This window comes from Plectropomus leopardus, chromosome 24 (assembly GCF_026936395.1).
Source record: "Plectropomus leopardus strain MGB_pleo_1.0 chromosome 24, ASM2693639v1, whole genome shotgun sequence".
Taxonomy (NCBI): Eukaryota; Metazoa; Chordata; class Actinopteri; order Perciformes; family Serranidae; genus Plectropomus; species Plectropomus leopardus.
Genome location: NC_142199.1, coordinates 11,358,288 through 11,372,447, shown reverse-complemented (window position 1 = coordinate 11,372,447; position 14,160 = coordinate 11,358,288). Strand labels below are relative to the sequence as shown.

The window sequence follows — 14,160 nt, the reverse complement described above, 5'->3', positions numbered from 1 at the left end:
TCACATGTCAGATGAGGAGATGAGCATGTTCATTTTAGTTGTCATGTACTGTAGGCTTTCGCTGGGTCGTTCCTATGTTCCCTGGGTTCTATGTTTGCAATTCCTATGTTACCAAAGTTATGTGGCACATAATGGGAACGTGACAATGGATCTTATGTTTCCAGGGTCCAGGGCCCATGTTCCACATTTCTACATATTAGCCCGATGGTTCTATGTTCCCATGTCCTGTGTGCGCAGAATCCAATGTTCCTCAGTTCTACATGTGCTCTACCTGGGTCTTATGTCCCTATGTCCTACATTTCCCAGTTCTATATAGCACACAGTGCGACCCTGAGGAAGATATTCCCTAGTATATTGCTGCGTTCCAGATGCACAACACGAAAAGTACAGAAAAAACATGACAGACAGTGACAAACTGGTGTTTCTGTCGCTAGTCCATGGACAACATCCCCTCTGTCGCCATGCAAACTGGCAATGCACGGATCCTGTGAGAAGGGTGATTACGGCCGCACTTTTTGCATGTACATGGTTATCTTCTGTGGTGTACAAAGGTATTTTGCCAACTATTGGCCTGCATGCTACAGCATTTTTGGTTGTTTTTTGCAGATCCGTATACGCGAGGATCATTCTCACAATGCAATTTTTTTTTTAATGCAAAGGAATGTCCATTTTTAGTAGGGTTGTTCTTGTCTAAATGGGGCTGGAGAGTGATGACTGTCACAGTCTGATGTATCTTGCTGCCTTCAGATTAGTGAGAAATTTGTAAAAAACAACAGGAAAAAAAATTCTGAAAATTAGACAAAACAAAACCCCTCAAAATAAAATATTAAACATGAAATAACCTGAATAAACTGCTCAACAAATTATAATAATTCTGTTACCTAATTTTAAGTATATAATTCTGTAACCTAATTTTAAATATATCATTCTGATAATTACAATTACTGTTTTCCCATACTTTTTTTACTACAACTACTTTGGCACATTTTTCAAACTAAGAATTCAAGACTATATTGCATGGCTAAATGGCAATTCACTGGAAAAATGAGGCGGAAATTCTTGGAAAAATACAATTATTCTGTTATAATAAAGCAGTGTTCTGCCTTTTTTTAAAAAAAAAAAACCAAACTTTTTTTAATGATAGGTTTGGGAAGACTGGACCGAGATCTGTTATAGATTTAAGCTGCCTATTTTATTTAGTCTGGGTTATTTTTCACTTGTTTTCTGGGTTTTGGGGGGCTTCTGTTCTTCCTCTCGTGTTACTGCATGCATGTTCTGATGTTCACACCTTCCCTGCATCAGCTTCGTTAGTCCTTCCCTGCGCCACAGTTTCTCCCAGTCAATCAGCTTCCTGCATGTTCTCCTGTCACCTTACATGCATGTAATCACCTTATTCCTCTCACCTGAGCTATTCTGCTATCTTCTTCACCTGCACTTCATCCCCTCGTCAGAGTAGTTTGTGTCCTGGTTTTCAGTTTGATCCTCGGTTTCTATGTGATCTTCAGCTTTTTTCTGCTCCAATCTTGAATAAAAGTGATCTGTTTGAGTTTCTGATGCATGCATTCTTCTTCACCAAAGCCATGTAAAGGATAGAGTTACAAAAAAGTGGCATAAAAACAATAGGAAAGTTGGTATGTTAACAGAATATTAAACATGGGACCCTGGGGACGTGAATACACTCCTGTTTCTCCCTTCTGTTTCTGCAAATATCGCTGCTTTTGCAAGCACTATTCTTTATCAGCTGTAGGATCTGCTGTCCTCAGGCCACGGGGCCAAACAGGAGCAACTTCCACGAAAGGTAGCCCATTACATAAGGAGCAGTCATGTCTTAAATGTTGATGCTGGCAAAACGTCCGTCACCAGATATGCCAAGTCAAAGGCCAAGCTGTCACCACTCCTGCCCACTTAGACTCTGTCTGAATGAACACTTGGCTCCTTAAATCTTTAGCTTCCATTTAACCCCAAATATTGTGTTCCTCGATGTCTTGTTTGCTCAGATTTTCGAAGAATCTGTCATCACACTTACTCAAGTACTGTACTTTAGCATGAATTAGAGGTACTTGTTCTTTATTCATACTACTTTATAATTTTATCCCCACTAAATTTCAAACATATTGTACTTTTCCTCCCTACATTTATCTTTAGCCTTAGTTACTTTACAAAGTAAGATTTTTGCAGTTTATACAATATAATAATTATTATAAATTAAATTACCAAACAGATTATACAGGTACTACTGCAACAATTAGTTGATAAACATTTAAGACTTCTTCTGAGTTTAAAGGGTGTTTTGAAGGTTTTTTAATTTTTTTTTTTTTTTTATAATTTGGATTTTGTTTTTTATTTTTTATTTTTAATTCAGGGGGTTGGGGGGTGTTTTTTGGATGTGTTTTTTATTCTGAAAGATACTTTTTCTTGATTATACTTACTTAAGTATGGTTTTCAATGCAGGACTTTTCCTTGAAATAGAGTATTTTCCCATGATCGTATTATTACTTTTACTTAAGTAAAGCATTTGAATATGTCTTCCACCATTGTTGAAAGCACATTTTTGAACTCATCCATTCAGTTTAAATGAGAAACATGCTGTTGATACATGAGATTGATGTTACCACTGACGAATATTTCCATTATTCCTGTCCTCAATGGAACAGTGAAAGTTTTTAAACAGGCACCCAACAGTTTCTCTAGTGGATGATTACTTTAATGACGTGAATACCTGGCGAGGGAAATGTCACATAGATTTTAAGACATTCTTCTTTTTTTGTGACTCAAGCACGTAGTGCCTGAACTACGTCATACATTGTGCTTAGTGAGCTGCCCTGCTGTGCACACTTGGGTGTCTCACAATGAAAACACCAACAACATTAGCATTCACGCGCAACCGGTTCCCGCATTAATAAAGGTGACTTAGTATCTGCTTATTTAGTGCAAACATATGTGAGTTACAGAATAGAAAACCTTTAGTTTGTGATGCCATATGAAGTCACGCACACATATTGTGCTGGTATGAGAGACCATGATGTGCAGGTCCCTGCTGTGGCTCCCAGCTGTTTATGAGACCATTTCCCAGGGAAAGTCAGAATACTAATGGAGTCACCCAACCACTTTACCCTTTAGAGACAAATAAAGTGAGAGAGGGGGTGATAAAGAGGAGAGAGAGTTTTATAGAGGATGCTCCAACATCTCTTGAAGAAATTAAGAGCTGAAGCTACTATGAAAGCCATATTATCGGTGCCCAGACAGAGTTTTTGAACAAAAAACTTGGACGCAAGACTGACCATAAGAACTACTTATCATAATTGGTTTACAGAGTGCCAGGATTGCCAGGAAAAAAAGTCTGGCAGTGTTTGTTGTTATTTTTGTATAATATTATGGAGCTGAAACATTGAAACTTATGTTTTAACAATGCAATGCAAAGAAAATGAACCATGATCATGCATTGGCTTGAAATACCCCACTTTGATACAGCGATGACTTGCTAAATCACAACCAGTTTTGTTGTTTGATGGTCTTGAAAAGTTGACTGCAGCTTTGGCATCTCTCACTTGGTTATGGTTAGGAAAATATCATACTTTGGCTTAAAATACTTGTTTTTTGGGCGCACAATCCCGTTGGAAAAACAGTGACGGGTTGCTTTAAAACACATTGGGAAACACAGTGATTTGAGACATCACAATGGGTTAGGGTGTTTGCTAATTTTGAACAGCAGTCTGCAGCCTGGCAGGCATCCCGCTGACAAAGAAAACTCATATACTGCGTCACCTTAGAGAAATTTTACAATACGTATGAGACATGAAAATGACACATATAAATGTTTTGCAGAAACATACAATGCTATTTTTTTTTCTGTCAACTGGGTTGTTATAAAACATAATTGTATTTGTCTTTTCCATAGACTGTATATAAAGATGGACGACATCACAGCTCCCCCAAAGTGAGGTTATTCAATCTGGAGCCCTGGTGTCTGACTACAGCGCAGGTCCTAAGGCCCGCCCCTCCAGGTTAGTGAATAGACATAGTCCAAACTAAAAAACTTAAAGTGCACACCAAATACATACATTTCTCCCAAAGATGATTTCTGTCACTGAAGGAAGTTCTCATCACCCTGATGTTTGTTCAAGTGTTTATTTTTATGATATTTATGATATGAAGTTCGGTTTTGATGAGTTATTAAATTATACAAAGGGGGCTTTTCTGCCATAATTGACAGCTGTGTCAGCCAACCCATGTGCTTGCATTCAATGGAGCTGCTCACGACTAGTCAGACGGGTGTTTGGGCGGGATCCCCCCCACCGTGGATATTGCTGCTGCGCATTTGCAGGCTCCTAATGACATTATCCTTGCAAGATGGAAACACTTGTACCTCTGACATTTTAGCCTCTCTTCAGCATAGCAGGGATAAGTGGGGGCGCATTGTCCATCTTTATATACAATCTGGTCTTTTCTCATACTTAGCTTCCAGATTCATGTTCCCTTTTCAATCATAAGAAAAAAGAACAATTCCCAAGAAATAGACAAAAACACACAGAGGGGAAATCCTTCTTAGTATCACCAGTTTGCTAACTTCCCCAATTACTTATTTGTTTGTAATGATGTAAGAATCATCTCTAAAATTGGCATATGAACCAAAACCACAAGAAGGAAATACCCCCTCTCCCTGAGGTGCTGTCCAACCACAGCTTCCCCTTTGACATCACCAGTGACGCCAAACTTGATCTCATCGTACCTGCACACCAACCTCCATTTCCATGAGGAGGAGCTGGGCAGAGGATGAGGATGGCTTGGACAGGAAAAGGGGCTTTTTTGATTAAGCTTGTTAATGACGTTGTGGCTCATTCGGAAGCAAAAGGGGAAGCAACGAGGGCTGAGTAATATCGGTGTGATTCATCTCCCTGGTCAGTAACAGTGGGCAGTGCCACTCTTCCAGTCATTGTTTCACACTTTCCGGAGGTGAATGTGCTGAGAAACACCCACAGTCTCCTAGCGACCACAAATTATGTCCAGTTGAGAAACTCGGTCAGCCAGAGGCAAGCTTTGAATTGTGAAACAGGAAATACAAGTTGCAGGCACAAGTTAGTTTGTATAAAATAAAGTAGTTGTCTGTTATTCATCTACTTTAGTGATGTCAATGATTAATGTTGAGGTTATTGTGCAAAAGCTCTAGTCAAAACATCTTGCATAATGTGCTCTACTCCTTCAATTTCCATCTTTTAACAGTTGTTGACAATTTCTGGCTCCAATCTTGACTCCAGATCGGACAGAAAGTCGTGAAATTTGAGGCACCTTGTTGTTGATCACCTTGATAAGTTATGGTCACAAATATAACAGCACAGTTTCCATACAGATGATTTATCACTTCATAAACCAGCCTTTATAATCTGCTTTTGTGTTATTTCAATATTCAGCCCACAAATTACAATGCAGTCACATGCAGACACACATGTATATACACACACGTGCCCACAAACCCTGAATCTTTTCTTTGCGAGAGAGTGCATGGCATTAAGTCCGAAACACACTTCCTCCTGTGTATTTTTCTTTGAGTGCCGGTTGAAATAAACCCATCATGTTCAAGAATGTGAAACAAAAGTTCTCCTTTCATGAACCAAGAATCTGAGATAACTGGAGTCATATGGGCCCGCCTGTTTCTTTCCAAAAGAGTGGGGAGGGGAAAGGTTCAGCCACAGATATCCATTAGGTCTCATTCTGTGCGATATAAACCATTAATTTTCTAAACTTAGGCCTTGTTAAACTGAGAAAATTAAGACCAGGAAGTCCAATATTTATATAATTTTATGTTGTATACATTAAAGGCGTAATAGAGTATTAACACCTTTTGGACAAGCACATCCTTTTCATCCTATTATCTGATTTTAAAATCTAGCTTTTCAACAAAGGGTCATGTGTGTCTTCTCACGACATCTTATGTAACTGTAATTCTTACCTTTGTTGAACTGCTACCCCAACTAGCTATTTTTATTCTAAAAATATTATGAGAATGGTACAATGCAAGTAGTAACGTTTTCAGCGGCAAGTTTTCTTTTAGTTCCCATAACAGTCTTCTTAAAGTTAGGATAACATTCTCTTTACACACCAAAAATGTTAAAAATGTTTTTTGGTTGTTAATGTATCATATTACATTATATTTTCTTAAAAACAGTCTGTAATCTCAGTCCTCAATAACATGATCTGAATATTGCTTTTAAAATGTTCTTCCTTTGTTCTCATGTAACATTGTGGGAACGTTTTACAAAAGAACATTCTCTGATCTGTCACCTCTCAACATCATGCAAACATCCTGCTGTTGTGTGTTGCAGTTAAAACATTATGTCTTAATTAGCATTTAACCTTAAAGGAACATTATCTGAAATGACAAACATCCTGAAACGTTCTTTACACATTAGATTAAAAAATTTTCTTTAAAACGTTATTGCAAATTATGGGTAATGTTAACTAAAGTTGTGGGAACGTTCCCTGCTAGCTAAGACAAGTTTTTTAAACATAAAACAAACCCTGAGATTAACCTAAACACAGATGTTTAAGCTCTTGAGTGTAACTCTGGAGAACCAAGCGAATTGATACTTGGGGTTGTAGACGGACAAAATCACCAACCCCAAACTGTGGTATTTGACGACTTGAGAATGAGACCCAATAGTCAGTTATGTTTCTCCAAAGCTACTTACGGCAAATTTAATGCTTATTTTCTTATCTTTCACATAAACTACTCACAACAAAGTCTGTGGATTAACTTGAATAACTGGGTCAAGAAGTGCCATCTAGGTCCAATATACTGGAGGGAAGGTGGACATCTAAATTGATTAATAGCAATACAGAGAACATGAAAATGATATGTTTTTGATTTTGAGGTGAACTGCCCCTTTAATACAGTAGCCTGCACATGGATTTAAGCTGTTGACTGCAATTATGTACAAGCGGTCCTGACATATGATATTAAGGGATGCCTGCCAGTAAATCAGACAGAAGTATTTTCCGTGGCCATGGAATAATTCTCTTTTTGGGATTGGACTGCCCAAATAAAGTGTGATTGTTCCGTTTGACTGGAGTCTGCTTATATTATATCTAATCCTTTAGAGACTTGACCACTTGTGCTGAGTAGTGACTGGAGCCTTTAATTTTCTTTAAACCTGAGGTCAAAGGTTAGACAAAGATCAATAATCAGGGGTGTTGTTGGGGCTGGAAACTTTCCAGTTCTTTGATCGCTCCATCATGATTGTGAGATATTATATACCATCCACTATAAACCTTGTGAAACCATTGAAGAATTGCCACTCGAGCAGCAATTTTCAATTGAAAATGAGGCCTCATTTGAAACCTCAACAAGTTAGTGTCACATAGTTAGTAAGTTGAGAGCTTCCTGAAATGTCTCAGCATTTCCAGAAAACTGCACGGATGTACAGCGCAGCCTTGAATCGCTCCATATATGGAGCTTTGCAGTTATTATTATCCTGACTGACAGAAAAATTGACCTGTACCTTTGGCTGGGCACCTCGGCTGGGCACCTCAGCGTAAACCCGAGAGCCAACATCTTGACACGAGAAGGATGCCGGGAAAGGGAAGAAAAATCAATAGAGAGAGCTTCATTTTGCTCACGTTTTTCTGAGTGCTGGAAGCTGGACGTTTAGCAGGGTTGCAGAGACGCTGGAATGCAGAGTTTTTTGGACTGAAAGTGGAGGTTGGCAGAGAAAGCCGTGCAATGCTCCAACAGACAATCCTCTCAAGTCACGATTTAAACACAAAGGCAGCAGGTATAATACACATTGGAAGACAGGCGAGAAAGTGATACAGTGCAAGGACTTTAAACATTAGAGTAACATTATCTAGTAGTTTGGATCAATCACTTCACTGACATCTTTGCTGCCAAGTTTTCTGTTATCTTAATTGCTAAAGTAACAGTAGCCACTCTTTACTTTAAATCAGTGTCAAAAACAATGCAGCCTCTCTGCCTTGACTGCATTCCTTCAATTAGTGCCTGGACTTAAGTGTCAAATTTGTTGAGCTTATTCTTCCATTACAGCCTTTCCAGAACTTTCCATTACAATCTGAAGCAGGGGGGAAATGTGCGGACTCAGCGTTAAGGGAGGCAGGACAGTGAAAAGAGAGAGCTTGCACCTTCTCTGAAGATCTATCTCTTTTTCTTTTAGTCTCTCTTGACAAAGCACACATTGCACAGCACATATGGGAGGCCCCTGACAGGAATATGAGTTTAAAGGAGGAAAAAAAAGAGCTGATGCACAGACTTACAGGAACAAGGACTGCTCTGTGTAGCCCATTCATTCATGGCAGGTAGCTCTGTCTCCAGCCAAACATCAAATGAGAAGGAGGCACCCAGGGCAGTCACTTCAATATCATTCAAATTTATTGATAAAAATGTAAGTTAAAAAATGCTATGTTTCTACAGGCAACCAGGCACTGCCATCCAAAATAAGCTTTAACCAATGTAATCATGACCATAAATAAACTTAACAAATTCCCATTATTAATATCACCTCTGGTTCTAGTATTTCTGCAACTCTGCTGGAATTTTGTCCAAGTGGTGTTGCCATACTGCTATGGATAGGTACTATCAATATCAAACACTTAACTGTCTCTCTCTTTCATTACAACATAAATCTTAAAAAAAGTTGGGACACTGTTTAAAACTTAAATACAAACAAAATGCAATGATTTGGAAATTCTTTTTGAACTATATTTAATTTGTTACATAACAAAGACAAATAGATATTTAATGTTCAAATTAATACGCTTTGTTTATTTATTCATTTATTTTTTGTAGATATACACCTTTTCTGTATTTGATGCCTGCAGCATGTTCCAAACAAGTTTGGACAGGAGCATGTTTACTTTTGTGTTAGATCACTCTTTCTTTTAAAACACTCAGTAGGTTTTTTGAACTGAGGACACTCATTATTGAAGCTTGAAATTCTTTCCCATTTTTGCTTTATCTATGATTTTAGTTGCTCAAAAGTCCAGGCGCTCTGCTGCCATTTTCAGTGGCAGGTAGGCCAGTGTGATATCTGCTCTCTTTTACTACAGTCATGCTGTTGTAACACGTCCAAAGTGTGGTTCATTGTCTTGCTGGAATAAGCAGGGACGTCCCTCAAAAAGACGTCATCTGGATGGTAGCATATGTTGCACCAAAACCTGTATGTACCTTTGCACATTCATGGTACCTTTACAATGTGAAAGTTACCCATGATGCCATGAGCACTAACTTGCCCCCATACCATCACAGGTGCCTGCTTTTGAACTTTGAACTGGTAAAAAAGTGGCTTGTCCTTTTCCTCTTTAACCTAGAGGACATGATGTCCATGAATTCCAAAAACAAATTTGACATGGGGACTTATCAGACCACAGCACAGTTTTCCACTGTGTGTCAATCAGATGATTTCAGACCCAGACAAGTCAGCAGCATTTCTGGATGTTGCTAATATATACTCCTACTTTGCATGGTAGAGTCTTGGCGTTGGAGTCACCTACTAGTGAAGCATCATCATGAAAAAAAGCCCTCCCTGTGTCTTGCTATTTGTCCCACTTGACTGTATTCTTTCCCTTGTCTCAAACACTCGTTCACAGATCCAATCTTGATTCTCTTTTATAGAGCGGAAAATATTTACTGAGGTTTTAAAGACTCGCCCGGAATATGTTTGTGAGGAAAATAACACAATGGATTCCCTCGGGACAGATTGGTGGAAAGAAAGGGAGAGGAGAGGGGAAATGAAGGTGAGGAGCTCCACCCAGAGACCCACATTTAGACCAGAATGACAAAACTTGGACAAATGGACAGATAAGATGAAAGAGGGGAGACAGGCATGAAGAGATGATACAAACAAGTTAGAACAAGGTCACAGTGGTGGGACAGAGGGGTGGGAGTGAGCTAGACGCCCTGACTGTGGGTTGAATTATGGGGCTGATGGCAGGGCCAGTGGATGGATGCCTTTCTCGGCTTCTTGTAAATAGGACAAAGCAGGAAAACACACAGTGAGGCTGTATTTTCCCAGACTACCCTATATAACTTTAGGATCAAGGGTGAGGCCTGGTATAGATTAAGTGAATTGGCAGAAACTGACTGGGCTTTGACAACTAAACAGCTGTTTGTGAGAAAAGGTCAAAAGGTCACAGACAAGTTGACTGCCGGCACAAAGCCCGATCAAAGTGAGGTCCTCTAGAGTTCAGGGTCATGTGAGTACAGCTCATCAGCATAGCAGGCGTCCCAGACACAACAACGAGCCACAGCTTTTTTTTTTTTTTGTCTTCCCTTTGTCCCTTTGGTTTGATCCTCTGAATATAACCTCATTTACGCTTCACTGCACTCTGCCAGTGAGAGATGGGATGAATGGAACGTACTTTGAAGCTCTGAAAGAGGACAAATTTGTATCTCCACATGTCCAGAGACACCCTACATCCCGGCTAACAGACAATCTGGACGCGCAACAAAGGGTGTCTCTGTTTACTATCCGCTGTCAAACAGTAGACACGAGGGACTTCTAACTGCTAATTAGCACGGGAGATGTGACGCGCCGTGTTTTAATTTTCGACTTCTCCTCCAGTAGCCCTGTGGAGACTTTCCGCTCTAAATACCCAAGAATTGCATCCACATGGACTGTGGAGGAGCAGTCGGTTTTGTGAGGTATTTGCTCAAGGACCTCTGAGCCCCAGTGTGTGATGACTGAAACCACGGACGACACTGAAAACCTGACAACGGCTTGAAAAGCACCTGGATTCTGTTTGGGTGCTCACGTGTCTGTATACACGTTTGTAATTGCACATGTGCACAACATCATATCCTACATATTTCTACTGTTTATCTTTGCATGCATGGAGCTTGGCCCTAAATTGTCTATCTATCCTAGTAAATTAGTCTTTACCAGCATAGTCTCATCCTAAGTCATCACATGTTGCTGCTTTACCTTGAACTTCTGTGTCCACATATTACGCTCTAGGTATCCTTTTGTGTCTGCTGTTGAGGTTCCCGGATGCTGCTACCACGATGTGAACTCAAGCACATGGTGGGATTACGGTGCACGTGGTTATGTTCAGGCAACAAAAGCACATCACAGCCAACGCCAGAACGTCAACAAAAGCACATGGTTAGGATTATGCAACAAGGGCACTGATGGAAAAAGGGGCACATAGTAAGATGTAGAAAAAACATCACATTCAGACAAGAAATGGACACTGAACTTCTGCATGAAAGTCCAGCGTTTGTTCAGCTTTTTAACCTGACACCCTCCAGCAGCATATCATGCAGACACAACAGGTTCTATCCTGCTGCATTCTCAACTGACGCAGCATGTCCGTCTATCATGCTGCGGCAGCAGGTGCCACGTGGCTGTCCGGCAGCGGATCATAACACTGTAGGCAGTTCTGTCCAGCTGGATTCTCCGGCAGTGTATCATACAGCTACCAAAGGTGGCTTTTGGGGTTGGGATCGCAAAAATGGCAGTATTTGACAACTTTGGATTGAGAACGGGCTGTCTTTACCGTCTCATTTTGGAATACCTTAGGGCTTTGTTCTAGTCTTTCTAAAAATCCTCTGCTTAATTTTGAATTTCGCAAAACTGCTGGACATTCAACATTGCAAAACTAATACAAATTTGATTAAACTTTCAGAAATGACCCACATCAGTGCCACAAAACTCACACAGAAAAGTAATGTGTTTTTTGGCAATGTGTTTACTGCTGCTGAATTGTGATTATCTCCTCAGGAATTTACTGTATAATGAGACGTGACAATAATGTGATTCTTGAACTGGACGCTTTTGCTGACTGGCCTTTTCGGTAGTCGGTAAACAAACCCATTGGACTCTTGACATATCGGACCGTTTCATTGAAGCCAGATGGCTAGGGGAATAAGCTCGCTCTTACAGGCTGTTATGGTACATCCTTTCATCCATATAACATGTGAGAGAGAGATAAGAGTGAAAGAGAGAAAGACTGGAAGGCCGTTGTTCCACCGCAAGCTATAAAATAAAACTCAAACAGATTAAAGCCTCTTAAATTTAATGACAGAATGGAGTTGCTTTACCTTTGTTTCACCCATCACTCTGTCTTCGTCTGATCAGACATCTCGTCGGTCATCCAAGAACTGGAGTGCGTCTTGAAAATGTGGTTGCAATTATCCACAAATGATCTTTTTTCTTTTCTTTTTCTTTCTGTTTTTTTCAAACCAGGCAGGAATCTGTGGAACGTGTTGGCTTTCCGCAGCAGCTCAGGTGGACATATTCTGTTCGTCATATCTGTTTAATGACACCCAGTTGTACGAAGGGTCACTCTTGAAAAAGCAGTTTAATTTGGATCTTACTGGAAAAGTCTTATGTTAAATTTAATACTCAGGCTCACGTGTTGTTTTAAAGTTCATATTTATTTAATTCAATGCATGTTAATGACCATAAAGTTATTTTGGTTTCCCAGATGTGGTGTTATCAGCTGGTTCTCATGGACTGTTTGTACTTAACATGAACAAAAGTCATGCACCACAATTCATAATATGTTACGTTAAGTATGTAATGTGACAGCGCCATTTGTGGGGCAGTAATTTGTTAGATATATATACTTATATGTGTATATATATATAAATATATATATATACTTGTCATATTTTTATACGGTGGTGTTGTTGACCCTGATCTCTGACCTCTCTCTAAGAGGATTGGGGCAGTTTTAAAGATCAATAACTCCTTTGACAATAATCAAAGTATTTTGGGGTTTCCACAGTCATGAAAAACCTGTTTAACAATCACATTTTCCAGGCCTGGAAAAGTCATGGAACTAGAAAAACACCTTGGAAATGTGGATTGTGTAATAATTTGAATATATATATAAATATTAATGTAAGATTACAGTGATATATTAAAAAAATTGCAGGCCCATGGGTTGGGAAGGCATGTTTTCTTTAAAACATTTTTTCTTCTGTTTTTTTTTTTTTTTACAGAACAATTTAAAATAATATAATTTAAAATATTTTTGTGATTTTTATATAAAACTTTAAAAATTTGTTTTTGTTTTATTTTTCTTAAATTTTTGAAAGCCATGCTTTATTTAAAATTGCCCAAATTACACCATTTATCACAGCCAGAAAAAGAAAACATTGTTGAATTGTCAAATTTCTTAATGTTCATAAACACATTATGTGGGATGCTGAAATTTTGTTTGAACAGTCATGGAAAGGTTTTAAAATTTTGTCCATGAAAATGTGTGGGAACCCTGGTATTTAAAAAACATTTTTAAAATTAGTTCTGCCAGTGTGTTAGATACATTATGGAAGTGCCTGGAGATCATGCAGTTATAAAATAGTCCAAACACACTGAGTCATGGCTATCGAAGCAATTCCTCATTAATAAACTACAGTTTTCATCAAAGTGGGTATCAGGCTACTCTGTGTGAGTGGAACAACTGCACGTTCAGGATATGTGAGACTGCTGTGAGAGGGCTTTCTCAACAACTGTTTACTATTTGTGGTGTGGGATTGGATCCTCTATTTTGCCACAACAAATATTGAGTTTAATGGGAATGTGCCTGCATGCATAAATCTCTAAATTTGACCCCATTGTTGTATATGTGTTTCATCTACTTTATATAAACAGGAACAGAGGAGGTACTGCAGGAACACCACTGACAGCAAGAAAAATGGCTATTTCAGTACGACTTTAAACAGCCTACTTTTCAAACTCTGCTGAAATAGTGAGTTAAATGCTAAAGATGTTGTCTTGTTAATAAAGTATTTTCCTATTTTTTTCAGCTGAGAAAACCATAAAAAAAACCAAATAATCCTTTAAGGTCATATCTTTGGACTTTAAGAGTCACGCAATTAGTGTAAATCATAGTAGCACACACATACATTTTAGGATTCTGTCACCACTTCTCAGTTATTGAACCGACCGAGTCCAGATTTTTGTGGTTTTTTTAAAGTTAAGATTGAGATCGGAGCAGCTTTACATTCTCACAGAGGTTCCAGACAGGTTTAAGATGGGATCACAACAGTCTTGGTGACAGACGAACGCTCTTAATAACACTAAAGACAGAAGATTTACTCTTAATCTCGAAAATTTGTTTTGAACTCTGAAGTCTGGGCTTAAATCCTGTGATATGGGCTCGTGCTTCCCCCAGTATTTCAAATTGATCTTGTGAGCTTAAAAG

At 39.0% G+C, this 14,160-nt stretch overlaps 1 protein-coding gene across 9 annotated transcripts in view; it reads left to right on the top strand.

Moving 5' to 3' along the window:
• The window catches only part of LOC148185501 (uncharacterized), a 112,903-nt gene that overhangs the window by 82,739 nt on the left and 16,004 nt on the right, over positions 1-14,160 (top strand). For 6 of the 9 annotated variants that reach the window (XM_088074792.1, XM_088074789.1, XM_088074786.1 and 3 more), the window contains one exon: positions 3,899-4,004. The exons of 1 other annotated variant lie outside the window; for it this stretch is intronic. In XM_088074792.1, the coding sequence (XP_087930918.1) occupies positions 3,899-4,004 (106 nt within the window). Of the gene's footprint in view, positions 1-3,898; positions 4,005-5,220; positions 5,445-12,194; positions 13,319-14,160 lie in introns of those variants that run through there. 2 more of the 9 variants (XM_088074787.1, XM_088074790.1) reach the window with 2 other exon arrangements.